Source organism: Pholcus phalangioides, unplaced genomic scaffold (assembly GCF_987345545.1).
Source record: "Pholcus phalangioides strain wild (caught in Gottingen) unplaced genomic scaffold, Ppha-v1.0 ptg000029l_1, whole genome shotgun sequence".
NCBI classification, from domain to species: domain Eukaryota; kingdom Metazoa; phylum Arthropoda; class Arachnida; order Araneae; family Pholcidae; genus Pholcus; species Pholcus phalangioides.
This window is the reverse complement of record NW_028301619.1, coordinates 2,675,232-2,700,104: the sequence shown is the minus strand read 5'-3', so window position 1 is coordinate 2,700,104 and position 24,873 is coordinate 2,675,232. Positions and strand designations below refer to the sequence as shown.

At 34.7% G+C, this 24,873-nt stretch overlaps 1 protein-coding gene across 1 annotated transcript in view; it reads right to left on the bottom strand.

Moving 5' to 3' along the window:
- The window catches only part of LOC149067581 (endoplasmic reticulum transmembrane helix translocase), a 121,279-nt gene that overhangs the window by 32,611 nt on the left and 63,795 nt on the right, over positions 1-24,873 (bottom strand). Inside the window, exons 14-15 of the mRNA XM_089252424.1 lie at positions 16,815-16,940; positions 9,069-9,177 (exon numbers count right to left, since the gene is read on the bottom strand). Coding sequence (XP_089108550.1) covers positions 9,069-9,177; positions 16,815-16,940 — 235 coding nt within the window. The remainder of the gene's footprint in view (positions 1-9,068; positions 9,178-16,814; positions 16,941-24,873) is intronic.

Genomic DNA, 24,873 nt, shown 5'->3' with positions numbered 1-24,873 from the left:
TTATGTCCGTAACACAACTTGTACAAAAAGGAAAAGTCTGTCTTTTTCTGGAACGTTTGATGAAAGGAAATTCATCGGAATAAGTATCTTTAAAATTGATTAAATATGTTTTTGCTTATCATCATACATTATTCATGCTTTGTTATATCGCACGTACGTAACTTCAACAAAAGAAATTTTGACCATATACGCATCACTAGAATCTTCAATTATTATCCAGGACTATTGGCTGCTAAGCCATTTCCCTGCACGATAAGACAAACAACTTTCTTGTGCAACGTCCCTTATGGGAGTTGCTTGCCCGGTTCGAAATATCCAGCAATAAAGTGGCAAACGACAAGTGGAAAATGATTAGAAACAAACTTTCGCATGAAATATTATTATTTATTCAATTATATGGGTTAGTTAATTTTAACAATGGATTAGTATATCTTGGAGCCCTCTATTTGACGTTAGCAGTAAAGATACTGGCTCACCAATTGATGATCAACAACAGTCAACTTGTGCAGTGATCGGACATCCGATGTTGTTAGCTTTTCCGTAAATACCAGAGGAGTTTTCTCAGTTGAGAGCCGGAACACCTTGATCAGTTCCTGGGGGCCCCTCGGTTGAGGGCCGAACCACCTTGATCAGCTCCAGGGGGCCTCTCGGTTGAGGGCCGAACCACCTTGATCAGCTCCGGGGGCCTCTCGGTTGAGGGCCGAACCACCTTGATCAGCTCCGGGGGCCTCTCGGTTGAGGGCCGAACCACCTTGATCAGCTCCGGGGGCCTCTCGGTTGAGGGCCGGACCACCTCGATCAGCAATGAAGAACTTTGACTGTGAAGATTGTTTTATATTTTGATTCCGGACCTGCCGGAAAACGGATTCAAATAATGTAGATTATTGCATTTTAACAATTCAGCCTAAGGCCAATAGATACGGTAGTAAGACGGTGAACCGTCCTACTAGAGGGCTTCAGTTGAACAGAACAAGATTAGACGAACGCAATGTGAGAGACAAAGAGGGAGGAATTTATACTCCCCTTTTACAAGAAGTTTGGGACCACATGTCCTCGCATGGCCTTTTCGCCTCAACAAAATTATCGAATTTGCATATTCATGCGTCACTATTATAAACATTACAATTTAATTACATTGGAATCTGGCAACATGACATAATCCGGAGAGCTGATCAGACTCTCCCGATTATGTAAACATTACTAACATAACAATATGAAATGAATTGTTCCGACGGAGGTCTGCAGCCCCCCGCCGAAAATAAGTGAGTACAACACTATATTTTCGTATCCGCACAACGAGACTTGCAACAACTCCCCGGGAGGTTCTTCGATAAAAATAATTTAAACTGGGCTAAGCCTCGCCCAACTATACATATATTGGATCAAACCCCTCCACGAAAATAGCGGCATCGTCGTCATGAGGGAAATTAATTTATGTGGGACATCAGTAGCCCGACCTCTGGCCCGTTCTCGTTCGACAGCCGAAAGACCCCACCCGCCGACTGCCGAACTAATCGAACACTCTGGCCCTTACCGGTTCGCCAGTGGGTCCTCGGGTGGTTTCCGGTAACTGAGAGGTCCCTGGGGTCTAAAATAAGAAGGAATTTCCCACATAACGACAAGACCACCATTAACGTAGAGGGATTGGATCCCGATACGTTACACTTGTTACCATCAGAGGGTTTGTAAAACTTCCTTAAAAAGGGAATTTCCCCATTTACGACGTGTGACGTCATTGCGAAAGGGAAAAAAAAGAGGCTTCATGCCCCACAAGAAATTCCTTACGGATTGTTTTCATAAGCGGGGATTTTTTTTAATAAAGTAGGGAATTTTTAGGGACAATTAGGGATTTTTGTGATTTTCGTAAAAATTCGGGAGATTTAAGAACTTTTCGGGAGATCGAGCGATGAAGATAAAATTCGGGAGACTTGGCAGCTATGACCCCATGAAAAGGAATTTAAAATTTTTTTTCAGAAAAATAAATGTAAATTGGTACTGTTAGCATATTTTTAACTGAAACAATACATCAACACAGCAATTTAATTGCCAAGGATTTTTTTGATTAGCTAAAATGGTTAATTCAAGGTCAAATACTGTCTCACTTAATTTTAATGTTATCTATAAATAAACACAATCTTACTTAGCAAAGTTTGATAGTTTTTACTTTAAATTTTATTTCCAATCCCCTCTTAATTTGGTGCAATTTTGTAAACCCTTAAACAATTAAAATTTCAGTAGCTCTCAAAAAATGACACCAACAAAGAATCAACTCTTTCTCGATAAAAAAAGTATAGCACTTATATAGCTGTATTTTGTACTGAAATAAAACTAAGATGTTCTTTCTAAAATAAGGGGTGGAGTAGTACTTATTTTCAAAAATTCTATCCCTCTAACTGAAATTCTATTACATTCTGACCTCAAAACAGTTGGAGCCGAATGGCTTCAACCTAACTGCTCCCTACTTGCCATCTTTATGTCTATTTCCCACCCTCCTCAGACTTCTACCTTTTTGAACTGGAAATTCTTGAAAGGTTTCCTCTAATACACATTCTCTTATTTTCTCCGAAGAATGGAATCTTCCCGGTATTGATTGGAAAATATGGAATCCGTGTCTAGCAATCACCGAATTAATAACAAAGTTTTAGATATCTTCTCTAAATTTAACTTGGTCCAATTCAACTTAGAACGCACAAGAACCACCTTTCACTCCAGCTCTACCTTAGAACTTATCACTACCTTCAACTGAATTTCATAATCCTTAATACTTCCATCTTCAAGGGTTGCTCCAACTATAAAATCCCAGTCTAACTTTCCCTTCCCCATTCTATACCATCCTACAAACTCGCCCTAAACATAATTTCAACAAAGCAAATTACCCACTTATACAAAATATTCTTCGTTCTCACTTCAATGATTTCTTATCCATATCCTCTTCTAATAATATTCACACCCTTTGGACCTCTTTTAAATGTATTATAGACTAATGCTTAAATTAAAAAAGTTTCTACTAAGTATTTTCTTAATCCGTGGATCACCAGAGATATTATTTATCTAAAGATGAAAATCTTCCGAATTGCTTTCAAATATAAAACCAACAAATCCAATTCACTTAAATCCGTAATTTCAGCCTCCTCCCAAGACCTTAGAAAATTTATTTCTGCCCAAAAAACCAAATACCTCTTACATTCACTACTACATTACTTAAAAACTAATCCAACAAAGTTCTGAAGTTACCTTAGACACTTCCCTCAGAAGTTCAAATAAACATATATCTTCTTCAGAGATGGCTACGAAATTCAATTAAGTGTTCTGCTCTGTTTTCTCAATAGAACCCTCCCAATACTAATTTTTTGATTCTATTTACAACTCACTCCCAATATCTTTCTCCAAACAGGGTATCATAAAATTGTTGAAACAATTGAAACCTTATTCTGTTGGCCTCCATGACATCCCAAATTCCATTCTTAAATTCTGTGCTGATGTAGCTTCAACTATCTTTTAATTTTGTTCAATGTTTCATTAAATACTGTTTTCCTCTCCAACGACTGGAAAAATCAATAATATTCCTATCCACAAATCAGGTTCACTTCCTAATCTCCTTAACTTTAGGCCAATAGCAATCACCTCCTGCTATAAAATCTTCGAACATATTGTAGCGAAAAAATCCATATCCACTTTTTTTTTTAAGACTCCACCAACTTTTTTTCCCCCAACCAACATGGCTTTAGACAATCTCTCTCTACTACCTCTCAATTGGCTCTCTTCATCCACGACCTCTCTGGAGCCATTGATAAAAACCTACAAACTGATATCGTTTTCCTAGATTTCTCTAAAGCCTTTGCTAAAGTTCCCCCATGATAAACTTCTCCTTAAACTCTCATACCTTGGCCTCAATGTACAATTATTTAATTGGGTGGACGCTTTCCTAAAACATCGTAAACAGTTTGTCTATTTTAATGATCATGACTCCCCCATCTGCCCCCGTAATGTCTGGGACCCCTCAAGAATCAGTCCTCTCCCCATTACTTTTCTTAATTTACATCAATGACCTCCCAGAATCCCTCAACTGCACCACTAGATTATTTGCTGATGACTGTGTAATTTACTGTATCATTCACCATTAATCTGATCAAGAACTTCTCCAGCATAACCTGGCTTCCATCGCGAAAGGTTCCCGGTTCATTCTCATTTATTCATAACTTTTTTTAGTTTCATTTCTTTATGGCAAATGCCAATCAATATCTCAAAAATGATTTACATCAAAGTTACCTGTAAATTACTTCCTCTTGAATACTCGTACTTTATCAATAATTTAACGTTATCATAAGTTTCTCAAATCAACTACCTGTGTGTCATAATCTCAGCCGATCTACGTTGGAACAAAAATGTTGACTACGTTTACTAGAAGTGTCTAAACAAACTTTTCTTCCTCCACCGTAACCTTAAACACTCCACTCGGGATATCAGACTACTCTGTTACCAAACTTATATCTCCCTCATTCTTTCTTACGCCGCTGAAATCTGGGACCCTTCACCTCCAGTAATATAGACAAACTTGAATCAATCCAAAATAAATCCATCTGATTTGCTCACGACTGCTAGTCATCTTTTGTTTCCATGTCTGAACTTAACAACAAACTTAATTTCCTCCCCCTCTCCACTCGTTCTCATTTTTTTGATTAACTCTATTTCAACTTCAATGCTTCTGGTACCCTGGCCAAATAATCCTAAACCTCCAGAAGACTTGATCATTCCCTTAATGTATCAGAAACTACTGGGGGTACTGCTATTTTGGATTTAGTTCTCACTAGTTTAGAAAATCTTGTTGAACATGTTTCGTGGGGGGGGGGGGGGGGATGAGTTTTCTTTCAGTGATCGTGTCATTAGTTTTCTCTGTAATTTTTCTTCGGGTAAAGCTGATAACAGAAAAATGGTTCCTTGTTTTCGAAGAAACAACTTTGATTTTTTGAGTGAAAGGATAGCAGGAATTTTCAGACTGGTTGGAATAAGTCAACGACTGGTTGGAATAAGTCGGTAAGAATTTAATATGAAGCTATCCTCTATTTTGCATGTGTAACATATCCATAGATCTTGGCGCAAAGGTTCCCGGTTCATTCTCATTTATTCATAATTTTTTTTAGTTTCATTCTATTAGAAAATATAGATATTTACCTTATTTTGTTCCGTTTGTGGTCGGATGAGATGACTGAGTGAGCAGTAGTGACCAATTCATTTTGATTTTTGTGGATCAAGATTATATTTTGATGTTTATCAAGATAATATTTTGATGTTTATCAAGATAATATTTTGATGTTTATCAAGATAATATTTTGATGTTTATCAAGATAATATTTTGATGTTTATCAAGATAATATTTTGATGTTTATCAAGATAATATTTTGATGTTTATCAAGATAATATTTTGATGTTTATCAAGATAATATTTTGATGTTTATCAAGATAATATTTTGATGTTTATCAAGATAATATTTTGATGTTTAGATTCAAGAGTATAAGCAAACTGGGGTAAAATGACATAGTTCAGTGACGGAATGCTCCAGTAACTGGGTTGGTAAGAAAATATAATTGTTCTTTGCGTGTATTGCCCTTATAAGAGGGTTGTCATACTAGGGGATTTCAATTGCCAGGGTATCGATTGGGAGAACCTTTCAGCTGGAGATCAATATGAAAAACTTTAAGTTGGTGCTCGATAAATTTTTGTATCAGTATGTATCAGAAGCCACTAGGGGTACTGTTATTTTGGATTTAGTTCTCACTAGTTTTGAGGATCTTGAACATGTTTTGTGGGGGACGAGTTTTCTTATAGTGATCACACACATCATGTCATTAGTTCTCTCTAACGTTTCTTCGGGTAAGGCTGATAACAAAAGGCTAGTTCCTTGTTTTTGGAGAACTAACTTTTATGTTTTGTGGGAAAGGATAGCGGAAGTTTTCAAAGACTGGTTGGAATCAGTAGGGGTGGCAAATAAATAGGAAGAATGATACATCATTCATAATGATATAATGAATAGTATGAAGCTGTCCTCTGTTTTGCACGACATCACACCCTTTGTTTGAAAAAAGTGTGTTTGTACATCGCACCCCCTATGGTTCATGGATAGCATGAGCAACCTTTATCTTGAAAAGAACATCCAGAGAGTATAAAAGTGGAACAGGTGACCTGCCATTGTTTACTGATAAAAAGGTGTTGAAGGCGGCAATAAGAAATAGTAGAAAGGAAGTTGAATCTAGGTTGGCAGATAATATTGGCTCTGACCCAAAATCATTTTTTAGATACATGAATAATATCTTTGCATTCTCCTAAAGTCATTTTTCTGCTTTTCCAAGGATTAGTTCGTCTTGGACTGGAGTATGCTGTAAGGTTTTGGTGATCATACCTACAGAGGGACATGGACTTGGTTGAAGGGTTGCAGAGAATAGCTACGCATGTCCTTGTTGGTAAACAGGGCTTGAGTTATGAAGAGAGACTTCATTTTTTAAATATGTTTACATTGGATGAACGCAGATGTAGGGGAGATATGATTGAAGTGTTCAAAATTTTCAACTGGAAGGATGGATATTAATACACTGTCAATCAATTGCATTTACAAGGGGATACAATTGATACAACCAGTATCAATTAGTAAGAAACAATTCTAGGTTGTGGTGTCGCAGGGAATTTTTCTCTAATAGGGTTGTTAATAAATAGAATAGCTATCGTGATAGCATAGGTGCCAATTCTCAGACTTGAAAAATCAGTAGTTTACTATGTGATGAAATATTTCCCACCGAAAAAATATATGGAAATAAAAGAAAACTGAGGGAATTTTTCTGTGAGTGAGCCATGTGCAATCGGGTCACCATATACATTTTCTGGGATGTTCTTGTTTGTTTCACCATCTCAATTTTTTTTAATTTTCAGATTACATATTTTTCTGTATTTTCAAGAAAGCCTACTTGCATATTTTAATCTGTCATAGAAATCAAGGATTAAAATTATTTTTTAAATTTATAAACAAAAATTATGAATATGAATACTGTATTTCACTTTCGTAGAATTCATTTTCATCTACTGTGATTTTTAATAGAGCTTTATTTCTCTGCTATTAATGATTTTTTGATGATTTTAGTGATAATTGGCAACTTTGCGTACTTCATAATTTGGCCACTGAAAGATTTTAATAAGGCTGAACCATCAGAAAGCATCCAGTTAAATTGGGAGCATTGACATTCATGTGAACTTTCAAGCGTATTAATAAAAGTTAACAATAATTTAAAAATAAGTGCATAAAATTTCTTTAAAGGAAAAATTTCTTATTAAAATGATTTAAAGTATGTAACACCTTAGTGTTGAGCAAGGGCGGCTTTGTGAAAAAGGCGGATAGGTGCACAGCCCCCTGAAAATTACAAGTCATTAATTTATGGGGATGGTTAGCACAGATTATTATAATAGTTTTGGCCGTGCTAAAAATGTGCCACAAATACTGATGCTGCAATCTACTGTCTTTTAAATGGACTACCTTTTAAATCTGTTATATCTTCTACATTAGAATATATTTGAATATATATATATATTTTATATTTTATAACTTTATCATAGAAATTTATACACTTTTTAAATTAGAGTAATATTCAGGCATCTGTTCAGACCTTTTTTGTAGAGTACTGTTTTTGTGCAAATTGCCCATATTTTTGCAAAAAAGATCATTAATTTTGTGAAAAATGAGAAATTTTGTGAGAAGCGAATTAATCTAGTTAATCTACACAAGAGAAATGAAATTCCAAATTTATGGTTTCATTAATTTTTATTTTGTGAAGGTCTGTTTTTCAAGTCCAGAATTTTGTAAAGGGTCAGTTTTTTAGATCTAGAATTTTGAGAAGGGTCTGGAAAAAAGCCTCAAATTTTGGCTGGGTGCAGACCTGATATTGGAAGAACAGTATGAATTTTCACCCAATTTGCAAAAACCATTGTCAATGGCAACTGCTAAACTTGAATGATTTTCAACATTATTAAGATATCGGTTAAGCTCACTGCACAAACTATTTATGTCAAGTTTGCATTAATAGAGCATTATTATTTTTGTACTGCATAGATATATAGATAACGTGAAAAATAATTTGATAGACAAAAATAAAAGTTTTCAATGCAGTGCAATACTTTACTAATTGTAAACAGTACATGTACTCAGGGCCAGAACTAGAGGGGGAGACACAGGGCTATTGCCCAGGCAAAAAAATTTAGGGGATGGCAAATTTTAGGGGGAAACAAAACACCATTTTATAAAATAATCAAATTTTAAATTTGTGGGGGCAGCAAAATCATGTTTGCCCCAGGCGGTTAAAATCCTAGTTACAGCCCTCCTACATATCATCATCGATAGATGGTGGTATATTTTTGGAAATCTGAGCCCAAAAATATCCTATCATGAGCCGCCACTGGTGTTGAGAGACACACATTCCAACACATTTGAACAAATGATGTTTGAAAAAAGGAACATTTTTTCAAACATCTGACAAAAAACTGTTTTCAGAAAAGAACATTTTAATGGAAAACATTAGCATATACAATGGCTGCCAGCAGTTTATATTAAATTATTTTAAAAATACTTTTACTGCAGGTAGAAAAAAAATTGAATGCAGACTCATGCCCAGATTCCATGAGCACCAGGATTTGATTCTTGATGGAGACCAGTAGACTATTGTTTGAGTTTGCCACTGCAGACACCCGAGTAGCACAGTGGTAAGATACTTGTCTACCATTGTGAAGGTTGCAGTCGAATTTGTGGGTTTGATTCTGGAGAAGAACATAGATAACAAGTTTTTTACAATACCAAATCTGAGGAAACTACCGATAGATGGTGCCTTTCCACCCAACTCGATCAGTAGTAAATTGCTGTGTGACAATATGACTAGAGTGGGTCTGTATTAAAGTTAGACTTTTGTTTCAGAGTTTACTTTGACGTTAATATCCATAAAGTTTCTTCCCTTGATGTATTGGGTGAATTTGAAAAGTTCAGATTGTTTGTTTACTTTTATTTACAACATTCAAACAAATTCATTATATTTACCTGGATCTGAAGGAGGGGATAATATCAAAGTGTGTGCAAATCTATTGAAACTTAGTTCCTTTGCCACATGACATGCTGTGAGAGGTGCATCTCCTGTAATCATGACTACCTATAAATTAAAATAAAATATAAACATGATTAAGATTATTGAAATGAAATAAAATGAAAAAGATTTAAAAACTCTTACCCTACGGTATAATTAAATCTAAAATTACCTAGATTACATTACTACATTACCATGACGACATTCCCGGTGTTTCTAAAAATACGTGTGGTACTGTTCTTAAAAAAATTGATTTCAGAAACTTCTAACTTGCTAATACTGTGATGGGTCACATACACTGGTATTCATGAAAAACAATTATCCCAGTAACCCTCTCATCAGTATTCACAAGATATCTCAAACCACATGAATTGTATTCTGGCATTGAAAAGCATCTTTAAAAAGTCATCTGGCCAATTCAATTCTCTAAGTGTCACCTGCAATGCCTTTTGTTTTTTGAAGATGTGCATGCTTTTTCCCTTTTCTTGGAAGTTTGAAGATATTAAAATATTTTTTTGATTCAACTCTTTATGAAAACATCAAAACTGAGTTTATCATGTTCTTTACTGTACATTAAAAAAAAAAGCATCATTAAAATAATAATAAAAGTAATTACTAATTAGTGCTCTAAATAGAAATAAATAATTCTTAATTAAATGCAATGATAGGGGTTGTTCAAGTACAAAATGAATGCAGGAAAATATTTCTCTGTAATTCATGTTAAAAATGATGTATTGAAATATATAAAATAACATATAGAATATTTTTGATATGTGTGTAATACGTTTGGTAAGTGTGATGCACTGCTAGGGAGAGGGTCTTTTGTAAAAAATACAAACATTTGGGAATGTTTCTTTCCCACCGTAGCATAAAATCCCAAAAATACCTGTTTCCTTGATATATTGGATTAAGAAAAAGCCGTCTATCTTTACCGTCCCACCTGGAGGGCCATTTGCTGAAGTTAAGAGAGGCTACTAATGCCTCTACTTCAGCGCCTCACGTCACAAAGTGTGAAATAACGAAGGCAGAGGTGTGTCTCCAGTAGTGTAGATGGTAGCATGCTTGCCTGGAATGCAAGAGGGGTATGCAGGGTCTGGCTTTGAGTTCCGGACCAGATGACCTTTCTTTCCGACTTCATTTTGGCATAAAATCCAGAAAATATGTTTCCTTGATATATTGGGCTGAGCGAGTTAACCTCAGCGTAAAATCCAGAGAAAATATGTTTCTTTAATCAGGGAATGCGAGAGACATAATATGACACTCCAAAAGTGAGAGGGAGGATTAGGTTCATGACATGTCTTGTGGCTTGTAAGAAATGTTGCTGACAGATTTATGTGAATCAATAACAGCTGAACCTTTGCTAAAAAATATACAATTAAGTAAAGCAGGTGCATCTTTGGAAGGGAATCCGAAAACAAAAAAAAAAGTTCTTGAGGGGATGCAGCCTTCCAAAGCATGACAAAGATAATAGTAATAATAATCTCAGACCTTGAAATATAATTGTTCAACTCCACCTAGTGGTGAGATAATGAAGTAGAAGAATGGCTATGAGATGGCAGCAGCTGTATGATAAATTATTCCATCATATCTATGTGATAGACTGAAAAATTAGCACAACAGCATTTGCTGGCATGGGCACCACCATTAATCAGATAACTATTTAAAACCTTATTTCAGTAATGACAGGCAGATATTTCATAATGCAGATTTCTCAATGAAGTTTTTTTCCCTACCCCTCAAACTAACTTATACCAGTTTAAAATCAGATGAAAGCATTCTTAATGAAAAGATATAATTTAGTCCCTAACCAGGGTTGGTAAAAAAATTTTTAAAAAAAGTTTTTTTGGTTCAAATAGCATTTATATAAAACCAAATTTCTAAAAAATCATTCAAATCTCCAATAATTAAAATAAAATGTTTATTAATGTAATTAACGCTAGTACCATATTTAATTAATCTAAATATTTTTTACATTTTAACAAAAACCAACTTTTGCAATTCAATTATTTTATAGCATAACGCAAAGAATTATTTTGTGTTTGAAAATTCTCTCTTAATAATATCAACTATATAATAAAGATGTTTTCTCCAGTTACTTACGATATGCTTAATTAGAAAGCTATTTTGCAGAAACTGATTAAAAACTACATAAATACACCTAGTATTTTTAAAATGTGTGCTAATAAATGTCAAGAGCTTGGGTAATAAAGATTTTTTTAGAAACTGATAGCTGTGGAGGACCTGGATCTTATAGCCATTACAGAATCTTTGGCAAACAATGAGGATGAATCTTTCTTACACATCTCATAAGAGGGTTGTCATATTAGGGGGATTTAAATTATTTGGGTATCGATTGGGGGAACCTATATACTAAGGATCAATAAGAGAAAGGCTTTCTTGAATAGGAGCTCATTCTGCATCAGCAGCTATCAGAAGCCTGATGCAAAGGGGTACTGCTATTTTGGATCTAGTTCTCACCTCACTAGTTCTGAGGATCTTGTTGAACACGTTTTGGAGGAGGGATGAGTTTTTTCCAGTGGTCATCATGTCATTAGTTTTCTCTCACTTTTCTTCAGGTAAAGCTGATAACAGAAGAATGGGTTCTTGTTTTCAAAGACCCAACTTTGATCTCGAGAGAAAAATTAACGGGAGTTTTCAAAGACTGGTTAGAATTAGTTGGTGTGGTATGTCAATGGGAAGAATTTAAGGCAAAACTATCCTCAGTTTTGCATGATGTTATACCCTTTATTTGCAAAAAGTGTGTTTGTCTGATCCCCTCTGGTTCATGCCAAAATGATAATCTTTATGTAATTTGTAATCTTTATCTGAAAAAGATAAGGGCATTTAAAGAGCACAAAAGTGGAACAAGTGGCCTGTCATTGTTTACTGATAAAAGAGCACTGAAGAAAGTGATAACGGATAGTAAAAAAAAGTTGAATCTAGGTTGGCAGATATTTTTTCTGACACAAAATCATTTTTTAGATACATCAATAATGAATGTAAGGGGACAGTTAGCCCTCTCTCGATAGGAGGGTCTAGGGTAGAAAGCAATGTAGGCCTTCAATGACTTTTTCGCATCTGTTTTTAATAGAGAAAATGATATTCAATGTACAGGTGTTGCATGGGGTAATGCAACCAGTGCCGTCTGAGAAAAGGGGGCCTCACAAAAATGGGATCTGGTTGAGATTTTCGAAAATTTGCCTGGTAGGGCCTCAGAAAAACCATTTGGCCCGGGGGCCCACGATGCTCTTAAGACGGCCATGAATGCAATATGAAATTTGTTGCATCCTCAACAAATTTCAAGTGAAAGACATGGAGGTCCTTAATATTCTACAAAATGTATGTTCAAGCAAAGCACCAGGACCAGATGATATCTATCCCAGGGGCTTCAGAGAATGTGCTAATGAATTGTTGGGGCCAGATGCGCAGATTTGCAGGAGTAGTGTTGCTGAGGGTATAGTCCCAAGGGATTGGAAGCTTGCTAATGTTGTTGATATTTAAAAAGGGTAGTAGAGAAACCGCGTTGAATTATCGTCCGGCAATTGAAGTATCAAATATCAAAAGGCAATTGAAGTGGATAGACAAGAATAATGTATTGTCGGATAATCAGCATGGGTTCAGGAAGAGGGAAGTCATGTGCAGCTAACCTCCTTTGCTTCCATAATCAAGTGACTAAGGCTTTGGGTAAGGGCAAAAATGTAGATGTTGTTTACCTTGATTTCCAGAAGGCATTCGATCTGGTCAAACATGGTAAACTCTTGAGGCATTTACACGAGATTGCGATTGGGGGCAACTTGCTAAATTGGATAGAATCGTGATTAAGAGATAGGTCTTGATAAGTTAAGGTGGGTGAGGAATTCTCTGATTGGACAGGCATCACAAGTGAAATTCCTCAAGAAAGTGTCCTAGGCTCCATAATTTCATTTTTTTATAAATAAACTCGATCAGGGTATGGATGGGATTGCTAGGAAATTCACGCTTGACATGGAACTAGTGGGGGTGATAGGAAATCAAAGCAATAGGGAGTTGCTCCAGACCAACTTAAACAGGATTGCAGCATGGGCAAATGAATGGAGCATGACGTTCAGCATTGACGAGTGCATGGTCGCTCATTTTGGTTCAAACAACCCACGTTTCTCTTATGACTTGGTGTCACTATCCCGGATGGAACTAAGGTCACCGATTTAGGAATTCACATTGGTGAGAGTATCAGGTTTTCTGAACATTATTCAGCGGTGGTTAAAAAGCGAATAGAATGCTTGGTTTTATGTTCAAAAAGGTATCTTCACGTTCGTCTTAAGTCATTCATCTGCTTTTCTGAGACTTAGTTCGTCCTGGACTGGAGTATGCTGTAAGGTTTGAAGACCATGCCTGAGAAGGACATAGACTTGGTTAAAGATGTGCAGAGAAGAGCTATGCGTTGTCCTTATTGGCACACAGGACTTGAGTTATGAAGACAGGCTTGATTTTTTTATTATGGTTAAAATGGATGCTAGAAAGAGATGATCAAATCACAATTTTTAATGGGATGGATACGATGGACCATGAATTATTAGTACACCGTCAATTGACTACTTTTACAAGGGGACACCAGTATCGATTGATAAGGGAAAATTCTAGGTTATGGTGTTGCAGGGAATTTTTCTCTAATAGGGTTGTTAATAAATGGAATAGCTTACCCCCGAGTGTAGTGAATTCTAACACATTTGACATGTTTAAAAAGAAATATGATAAACATGTTGGGGTAAATCGAGAAACTACCCATACTTAGAATAAGGCAACCATAAATATATTTTATGAGCATCGTATAATATTTTATCATGTATATATATTGTTTGTATTTGCATTTTTAATTGGTTGCTGCATTTTTGAAATATCTATCACCCATTTTTCTTATGGGCATCTTTTTCTCAGCCACCTCAATGGGCGTTTTGCCTGTTGTGACATTGTATTTGTATATAATGAATCATAATTAATGCAGATTAATTATAGATGGGTATTTGCAGCCTTACAGTAAGTTGAAAAAAAACATGTTTCATTGTGCAACTTGCATCGAGTTATTAATTAGTATGATGATTTTTTTAAAGCCAGAAATAACATGCATCCGTTATTGATAGAAACAGATTTCTCTATTAAAAAGAGTAAGAAAATCCTATAGGAAACCAATGCTAGCTCAATTTTGATTTTTTTTGTGACAGATGTCCGTTTTTAATGTTAAGTCACTTAATTAGTGATGATTTATGGTATACACAGTGATTGTATCTGAGGTTCAGATTTCAAAACACTGTAAAATAAGAACCACTTGGCAGAATGACATGAAAATTTGCATAAATATTCCAAAAGCAATAGAATTTTGTATGGTGAAGGGAAAATATACTTAAAATGTAAAATAGAAGACACTGTACTAAACCAACACATGGGGAATTTGCTCATAGAATGCAATCAATAGCCATTTAGAGAAAAATTATAACTTAATTAGCATCGTAAAAATGAAATATCACAAAAATGAAGTCAACGAAAAAAAACGACAACTTACACAAGAAATGTCAAATATGTTGTTCACCATGTTCTAGCTATGAGGTGGAACTGCAAAAATGCTTGTTCACCAACAGATCAGAGTACGTCATGGTAACAATGTAGATGTGCTTTCAATTCAAAGTTTGCAATCTGACCACTGTATGTAACATTTTGAGGTACCTCCCAAAGCCAAAAGTAACAAGGATTAAGGTAAGGTGAACGTGAGGGTCAGGTGTACATAGCAGACAGGTGTTGTGTCATCCTTGTTTTGTCAAAATGACTATTCAGCAGCTGTTTTACTGCTGTTGCAATGTGCATCTTGATAAAATGTTCAAGTGGCGAAACATAGGCAGAGACATGGCCCCCACATAGGGGGGGGGGCTGACAGGGCTCTAGCCCTGGGGCCTGGGACGGTTGTCATTTTTTTTTGCTTTTTCACGCTATAAATTAACTACAGAAGGGGCTCGTTAAAAGTGACCAAGTGGCCCGCAAAAGATCAAAGCATAGGGGCCCCGCTAAAGGATGTGGGGGCCACGGGCAGAGATAGACTTCAAAGACTGGGAGGGGGCAGGATGATGTCAATTCATATACATACATGTCAACTCAGTCATTGACACTGGGGGGCATTGTCCACCCTCCCCTGTATCTGAGCCCATGCACCAAAATGTTGAGATTGCACACAATAGATTATACTGCTGGCCAAGTACAGCATCTACTTGTACATTGATTTTTTTTCTTTCTTTTGCCACAGAAAATTCCATTGCTTCAGGAGTATTAATACAAATTTTCATTTGTATAAAGTCATTCTGACAGGTGGTTTTTCATATATATTGTTTCAGAATCAGAACTTTAATTATAATCACCTTTTCTTTGCTGATTTTTATAAATCACTTATTACTGTACAGAAGAACCTTGATTAACTGGGGGTAATAATGGAAGTATAAAAAGAACACTATTGAATGCTGAGCCTGGTGGCAATATACAGTACAAGATGTGCTGCTACTTATGGAAAGAAAATGAAAATGTGAGTTAATGTAACTACTAGTAAACTGGTTTTTGTCTTTTGGGGGCAGCTGGTGTCTCTTTATTTGATTATAAGACCACCTGCCCCTAGCATGATGGCGAAACTGTTGCTTTTTCTTCGTGAAGGGAGAAAAGAAAGAGAGATAATATACCATTACATTTAGATGTGATGCCTCATTCATGAATTTGCTAAAGACAGCGGATCAAAATGTCGTCAAAAGTTAGAAAATGTGAATGAGAAATTATGGCACTGTATATAACTTTAAGTAACTAAAGGTCTGTTTACATGGAAAATGGAAAAGCCTGCTTAAAACTGAATTCAAGAAGTTTTGCTAAAACACGTTTACATGGAACAACGTTTCAACCCCACTTTACTGAAGTCAGAGGTTCCCATGCACAAAGGATTATGGGAAGAAGGTTACACCCCTCAAAGATCCGCAAGAAAAAACGGGCAATGCCTGTTCATTTTTTCCTCCATGAGGGAAAAAAGTCTTCAAGCAGGTGACAGAACTTCCTATGCTACCTCAATATTGCACATGTAAACAGAGCTTAATATACTTTATATGAAAAATATATGTACAGGATGCATAGCTTACTCCTCAAACAGAAAATTATTGGCACTTTTGATCCTAGATGCCATAGATACTGGAACCTAGGGGCTGAGGCCATCTGAGCCCCCACCCCAATCTCTGAAAAAACAATACAATGTACCTTTCCTCTTCTGTGTAAGCACTTTAGTCTTGTATATAGGGGATGACCAGCAAATTTCAGCCTCCCCAATGTTTTCATGTCAGTATCTCTGCTAGAGGCATACTTCTAATTTGAAAAATTGTCCAAATAATAAGTAGAACTCAGTTAAGTCATTCATGTTGCACAAGGGGTTTATATAGTTATTTAAATAAAATTGGTTTATTTACGTTGTATTTCTTATATGTATTGCATGACCATCAACACATATGGAGATCTCTCTAATCTTTTGCATTTTTCAGCTAATGAATAAAAGATTATTTTTAAGCTAAAAACCATTAAGCTGGAACATCAAAGGTTTAGATTGTATTTATGAGAATAAAAACTTTCATTGCAAAACAGTATTTAAAAAGAGGTAGAAATATTTTGTAGAAATGTGAAGAAACATGTATACTTTATAAAATTTAATTACTTACATGGTGACTTGCTGATTGTATCTCTTTAATTCTAGCTTTCGAATCAGACTTGAGTGGACATGAAATAACAATGAATCCTACAAATTCAAGATCTTTCTCAATGTCATCTCTAGACAATGTTCGAACCTATGACAAAGTACAATAAATGACACATCAAGCATTCTACTCTGTATTCAATTTATAAAATGGATGTATATTTATTAGACACATAAGCATTCACTAAATATTCATACTTAATCCAATGATCCAAACCAAAAAATTATCGAGTCAATTAACTAAGTATGCCTGACAGTTAAAAAGAACCTCAAATACGAATAGTTTCTCTAGCCATTAAGGCATCTTTTCATTATGTCATATTTCAGCATTGATTTAGTTTATTCATTTTAGTGACAAGTTACCTGTATATGCTTTTATTGAAACTTAAAGCCTCAGTAGAAGAGGGGCCTCACAAAAATTAGTTTAAATTTTCAAAGAGAGTGCATGTAAATTTGCCCGGTAGGGACTCCAAAAAATAACTTGACCTAAGGGCACATAGTGCTCTTAAACACCTAAATACTTTACTGCCAGGCGGCAACTATGAAATTTTTTAATTGTCATCAGAATTTCGAAATGCGAGACCCTCTCCTTTTGTTTTTATATTTTTATAATGCCAAGTTTTTTTCTTTTTTCCCAACAACAATGTACATTGATGAATAGAATCTACTTAACTGGCCACTATGTTTTTTAAAGATATATTTATTTATTATGAATTCATTTAATGGCCATTTTTGTCAAAATTTGAGAATTTTTTTTATTCGCTCATTTGAAAGAATATTCATTCAGGAATCTAAAAATGGTTTGTTTTTGTTCCTACGTTGATTAGAACCGAAATAAATAGCTCATTTAGTTAACCGGAAGTGAGAATTTCCAGCGCTGGAAGTACTATTTAAAGGGCCTAAAATATGTAAACAATGAGATTTCTGCTGTAATAAATACTTATTTTGCATAGAAATACCCTTGAATCACATTTTTTTTTACTTATGGATTAGTTAGAAATATTTTTGTGCAATGTTTATAAATAAATATTAATGTTAAATTCACATAATTAGGTGAGTGGCAACACAACCCAAAGCAGTTTGTTTACATTCTAGTTGCACGTTGTATACCAAAAAAATGTTATTTTAACTTGTATGTCTTTGAATTTTTGGTTTTGAAGTTCTATATAATTTTTGTAACACTTTTTTGAACATCCACGATGCCGAAGGTACGTGCAAAGAGGAGAAGAAAATAATCATTTTTTTGGAAACCATCATACGAAAGCTGTCTTCCCTGATCCTAACATTGCCTCCGTTGACACGCCTATTATGACTGCTAGTTCATCAAAATTGAAAATTTATACTGATACAAAGAAAGCCACATCTACAGATAAGTGTGGAAAGTTGAAGGGAAATAGAATATTTGACATTTCTATATCGGTATCTGTGTTTTCTGTTCTTTGTTGCCCAATGTGTTACAAGACTGGCATGAAACTGAACGAAGATTCAAGATTCGGACTCAGCTCAAACTTCGCGTTATCTTGTAAATGTGGGTATTCAAAAGCATTTGCCTCAACTGGAAAAAATAGCAGCAGCAAAAATGTTATAAATTCATTAGTGGTCCTTGGATTGAGACTGATTGGCAAAGGTTACACTGCTGGTAGGAAGTTCCTGGTAACTTTGAATTTACCCTTTCTCTCAAAAAATTCATTCAGGGAGTGTGAACTATTGTTACAAAAAGCTGTTCGTTCTGCTACCAAGCAAAATATGAAAGAGGTTGCTAATGAGGTAAGAGCACTGAAGGAACTTGGACGAGAAAAAATACCAAGTTGTGGTGTGTCTGTCGACGGTACCTGGCAGCGACATAGTCACACATCTTTAAATGGTTGTTTGTCTATTGTGTGATTCTGGAAAGATATTAGATTTGGAAGTGATGTCACAGTACTGCAGAATTTCTAGGGGAAAATCTTGAAAAAAAGTTCATGTGTGTTCCAACTACAAGGGATCGTCTGCAAGTATGGAAGTAGTTGGAGCATATAGAATATTTGCAGGAACTAAAATATGCAGAATATTATGAGGATGGCGACTCCAAGGCATATATGAATGTAAAGGACATCTATGGTAGAAATAGTGTCACTAAACTGGAATGCATTGGTCATGTTCAGAAGAAAGTTGGTGCACGTTTGAGGAAACTCAAGAAAACCACGAAAGGACTGAGTGGTAATGGGAAATTAACCGATAAACTTTGTAGATAAACTATAAAATTACTATGGTATTGTTATTCGTAGCAATTGGGAAATTTAAAAAATATGCAGTCTGCCGTCATAGCTGATGATTACGATGTTTCTGGTAACACTAGAAAGAGTTACGATAAGGTCATAGCAATATGCTTTTCCAAGCGGACTTACAATATCCTCATTCCTCCTCAGTAGTATCTATAGTTTTTATTTGCGATATTTTATGGATTATCAATATTTGCGGTTATCAGAATTCCCTTCTTTTATCCTGACGGAACTTTTTTTCTCTTTATTATTATTTTTTTATCGATCTTTTTTTACCAATCAGACGACAATGGTGACGATTTTTCAAATCGTTTTCTGAAATTTCCAGGTTTTAAAACAAAAATGGGCAATTTCCCCTGATTTCCCTGACTTTTTTTAGTAAAAAAATTTTCCTGAGTTTTCCAGGTTTCCCCTGACCCGTACGAACCCTGTTTAGGAAGTTATATAATTACAATTTAAAAAATTTAATCACTGCATGAGAAAAGAAAATATGGTTTAATTTTAAAAAATAAAACTTAAAAAAAATCATTTGCTTGTGTCTTTTTTTTTTCTACCATAACGTTTTATCTAAAATGAAATATGATTTTACTCACTGGGACACTATCCCCCAATCATGTGGAAACAAAAATTCTAATTCCAAAATTAGATGGGTGCTAAAGGGTTGAAAATCAACTGATATTCATAACTCAAAATTAGACATTCTAGTTACCTGAATGATCAATATTAGATATCAGCAAAGCTTTTGATACCGCGAATCATAGTATTCTTCTAACCAAACTAGAATATGCAGGAATTCGAGGTTTGCCACTTAAATTTTTCAAACCATATCTTACTAACAGAGTTCAAAGCATGGAAGTAAATTCCGTTTTGAGTTCTAAAAGACAAATTACATCTGGTGTACCTCAAGGATAAATACTTGGACCTATTTTATTCCTAATATACATAATGACATGTGTAACTTTAATTTGAAAGGAAAAATCACTGCTTTTGCTGATGATTTAGCTCTTTGTTACTCTGAAAGCTCTTCAATCCACTTGAGGAATAACATGCAAAATGATTTTAACTCAATAAATATCTGGTTTAGAAATAATTTAAAATTAAATATAGATAAAATGAAATATATGTTATTTGGTTCTGGCACTTTCAATGATTTTGGTGTCCTAAAATATAATAGGCAGATGATTGTATGTGCACAGTTGTAAACAGAGTAGACACCTTTAAGTATTTAGGGATTTTTTTTAGATTCAAAACTATTCTGGAAAACACACATTAATTATTTGAGTATAGAATTAAATCGCAACATTTTCTTTTTAGGAAATTTTATTTTATCACGAATAAATGTTCCCAATCTATTTTAAAACTTCTTTATTTTGCGTTAGGGGTCATTCAAGTATTATGTCAGCATCGAGGAGGGGGAGAGGTTTTGGATTTGCTGACTTTTGATGACAAGGGGTGGAGGGGGGTTTAAAGGTTGCTTACATCATCAACCACCCCATTTTGAAGATATGAAATATTCTAAGCTGCTGACGAAATTTTGCTAATGGGGGGGGGGAGAAAGGGGGTCAAAAATGACTGAAAATCTGCTTATGTAATACTTGAATGGCATTACATGTTGGGGTAGGACATACTTCAGCAATCTTTCTTCACTTTTTGTCACACAGAAGTCCTTCATCCGTATCATTCTGAGCAAAAATAGACTCGCACATACATTTCCACTTTTCAATAAATTAAAGCTACTCCCTCTACAACATTTGTACGTTTATAAAAGTTTAAAAACGTTTTATAAAAGTGGCATCTCAATCTGAAATTGCATACATCTGGAATGCAATTTAGACGCCATACTATACAGGTACCAAGGCTAAATAAAACTTGTTTCCAAAAATGTTTTCTTCATTTAGCTCCCAAAATATTTAATTTACTTCCTCAGTTAATAAAAGAACAATCTCCACGTACATCTTTTTTTATCAATTTAAAATCTTGGTTGTTAACTCAAGATTTAAATTATGTGTTTGATATTGTAATGTAATCTTCTTTCATCTTGCATATGCTACTAAATGCCAAATTTTTTGTCCATCAATTCCATTCCTATTTCCACCTATTTCTTGGTGTTATATGTTTTTTTTTTTTTTTTTTTCTCTCATTATTTAAGCTGACAGATATGTATCGAATATTGTTTTGTGGGCTCACAAGCTTGCTTAGACCCTAAATATTTTGGAACTGGGTTTAAATCTGTTTAATAGAACTATATCAAGAGCAATATTATTTATCAAAAATTTCTGAAAATACAAAGTAATCAAAAAGTAATTTTATAAATTTCAGACATGAAAAAATTGACGATACTCAAATATCAGAAAATAATTGTCTATTAATGTAAGTCTATAAAAAATGTATGAATTATGAACTCAATTTTTGACACAAGTTCATTTAGAAAATTTGGCCTGGATTAAAAAAATAAAATGCTGTATTTCAGAAGTGAGATGAGTGAAGTGTAATGATTGAATATTTGTACCATTTGTAGGCTTGTTGCTCTCTGTGGAGAGAATTTTTAACAGGGAGATTGGCTAGCATTCTCGACTAGAAGTCGGGAACCACAGAAAATCAACTTCAGTCGACCACCACTGTAGTGCCTGTGGGGTTCAAACGCGGGACCTTGCGAATCTGTCACTATGACCAATCGACCACCATAGCAGCTGTCAGCGTTCACACTATAAAAGTTTTATAAAAGATCTGTTATCAAACTTTTATAGTGTAATGCCATCCTCAAACAAGTTTTTCACTTTACACATACTCGTTTATATGACTATTTTATAGTTTTTATTTTATTATATTTTGTGTTTAGAAGTGCTTCTAAGTGAGGGGGTCTGTTGTCTTCACTCTACTGATGCAAGGGATCCATGGAACTAAAAAGGTTAGGAACCCCTGCTCTATGTTGATTATGATGATCAAGTCATGTGTAAATCTTTTTGCTACAACATTAAATTTGCTTTCATCATAAATCATCTCTTGCTGTTTCATAATTGAAAAGGACTGCATTATTTTATCTGCCCTCACCGACAAATAGCATTAGAAATATCATTTGTATTAGATATTTTTTTTATCAAAAAGTCAGATATATGTGCATGAAATTTCGCATGGCCAACAAGGATAGTGGAAGTAATAAATAAAAAATATTAAATTAAATCTGAGATAATAGGTTTTATTCCAGTATTTAATTACATGATTTGAAATAGGAGTAGCCCAGTCTTATTTTGTTAAGTTTTGTGTTATGAGCCAGCATAAATATTTCAACGATCAAAATGACATTTTTTTTCTGCAGTTTTTACTCTATATATTTAAGAGCAATTTAAAGAAATGAAATTCTTTAACACCATCTGTACCTCTGGTCTAAAAACAAGTTAGAAAAATTGAATTTTTTCTTACAAAAAATTCCCCAAAAAAAAAGTTTACGTAATTTTTTTCTGTATAAATTTAAAATGTTAGTGTGATTTTTATTCATTTTCTGCATATTTTTATGAACACTTTGGTGAAAATTTCACTTGCATGTATTGAAAATAAAAAGTTAAGATTCATTTTCACAAACAATGCCGCTCAAAAAATAAGCCTTGGAAATGTCATCTGTCATTTTCCAATAAATTTCAACATTTTTCTTTTACAAAAAGTTTTAGAGATATGCAAATAATATTTTACATGGTTAGGAAGGTTGGTGAAAGCAACAAATAAAAAAAGAACATTAAAATCTGTGACTATGGGTTGCATTTCTGCATTTTGCTGGATGATTTGAAATGGAATAACTCACCTTTGCGCAACAAATTTTTGTTTTTTTATTTGTCAAACCTGATAAATAACTGTTGTCATGTAGGACAACATGCCAGTTCATTCAGTACATGATGAAAAATTTGGGGAAATGCAATTCTTATTTGCTGCTACTTTTAACACCATATCAGATCTGATTTTCTAATGAACAACAAATTTTGCACAACAATTCAACACCCACCTTTGCACAATTTGCACCTTTTGCAAACAAAGGGAATGATGTCATCAAAACATCAGATAGTTTTGTCCTAAATTCCATCCACTAACTTAGCATACTCACTGATTCCAACAGGTCTTTGAGAAAATTACTGTTAACCTTTTTCTGAGAAGTTCAATTCTTTGAAAACAGAAAACCATTCTTTTGTTATTAGGTTTACCTCTTAAGAAGCTACAAATGAAGCTAACCACTTGATGTTCACTGGAAGAAAAATTGTCTCCAACCAAAACATGCTCAGTAAGATCCTCAAAATTAGTAAGAATCAAATCCAAAATAGAAGTATCCCTCACGGCTTTGATATCTGCTGATACAATATCATACACATGCTTTTATTGCTCTCTACTCTAGATCCTTAATGAAGAGGGGGGCCAACAGACCCTCTTACATCCATTATTGAAAAATTTGAAAAATGGTTTTGGTCAGTGCCAATGTTTCCTGCCAACCTAGATTCAACTTCATTTCACTACCCCTTATCACTTTCTTCAATGTCTTTTTTTTCATCAAAAGTTGACAGGTTACCTCTGTCGCTTTCATACTCTCTTAAATGCCTTTTTATTGTCAACGTAATGGTCCCTCAGGTTGTCCATGAACCAGAGAGTGTGCAAGGAGCAAATTTGTTTCTTTGAATAAAGGATAAGGTGCCATAGGAATAAAATTAGCTCTGCCATATCAAATATTCATCTACCGAGAGAGAGTGAGTCATCAATGTAAACAAATTGTGAATTGCCAATGTTTTATTTATTTCGCAAAAGAAACATACATACACAAATAAAGACAACTTAGACTCTCAGATCATGTTCCTTAGAAAATCAAATTTGATATGGTTCCAAAAGCAGCAGCAAACAAGAATTGCATGCATTTTCTGGCATCTTGTCTTACATGACAACAGTTGTTAGTTTGATGCTCTCATCAGCTGATGAATAAAAAACAAAAAAATAGAGGGTGGTAGCTCACAAGTGAGTGTAAACATATTTTTTAGCACAGTCAAAAGTACCAATGTGTGGTAAAATGATGAAAAATAAAAAAAAGCCCAATAAAAACACATTTTTTCATTGAATAGATTCCCTTTTTATATATTCCCAGAAAAATGAAAAGCTACTGGTGATAATGCAGTAAAATCATCAAGATCCATAGAAATGCTATATGAATTGCCCAACAATGATCAGCTCTTCAAGAGTGTATCTTTGAATTCTACAAAACTGATGGAAAAACGACTTGGTCAGAATCTGACCATGTTTTTCATTGTGTTCAGAACTTTTTGTTTTCACCTTGTAAACTGCCCCCCCCCCCGCCCCCAATGAGTGCCGAAACAAATACTAGTGTATTTTCAAATTTATTATTTGCCCATTCCACAGTCTTCTTTCAGTCTTCCCTAGTCCCAGGCAAAGTTATTGATCCAGTTAAAACTATATCGCTATAACGTGATTACCATGAGAGTTAAACAGCATAATACCAGCTGGATAAAATACACACCTGGTCTTTTTGTGAATACCAGAACAGCTTCAGTCTTGGCCTATGGGCGTATGTAAGATCAACCGTTGGAGAGGGCACAAAAATTATCTTCCTGAGAAATTTAGAGTTACTACCCCTCAAAAGACATTTAAATTAACAGAAATTTGGTTAATATAGCACTTAAAGGGTATTTTCCTTCGATATTTCAATTTTTTCACTGAGATATTATGTTTTTCTAATTCTTGGTCAGCTTTGGGGGGGGGGATTTACAAACCTTAGAG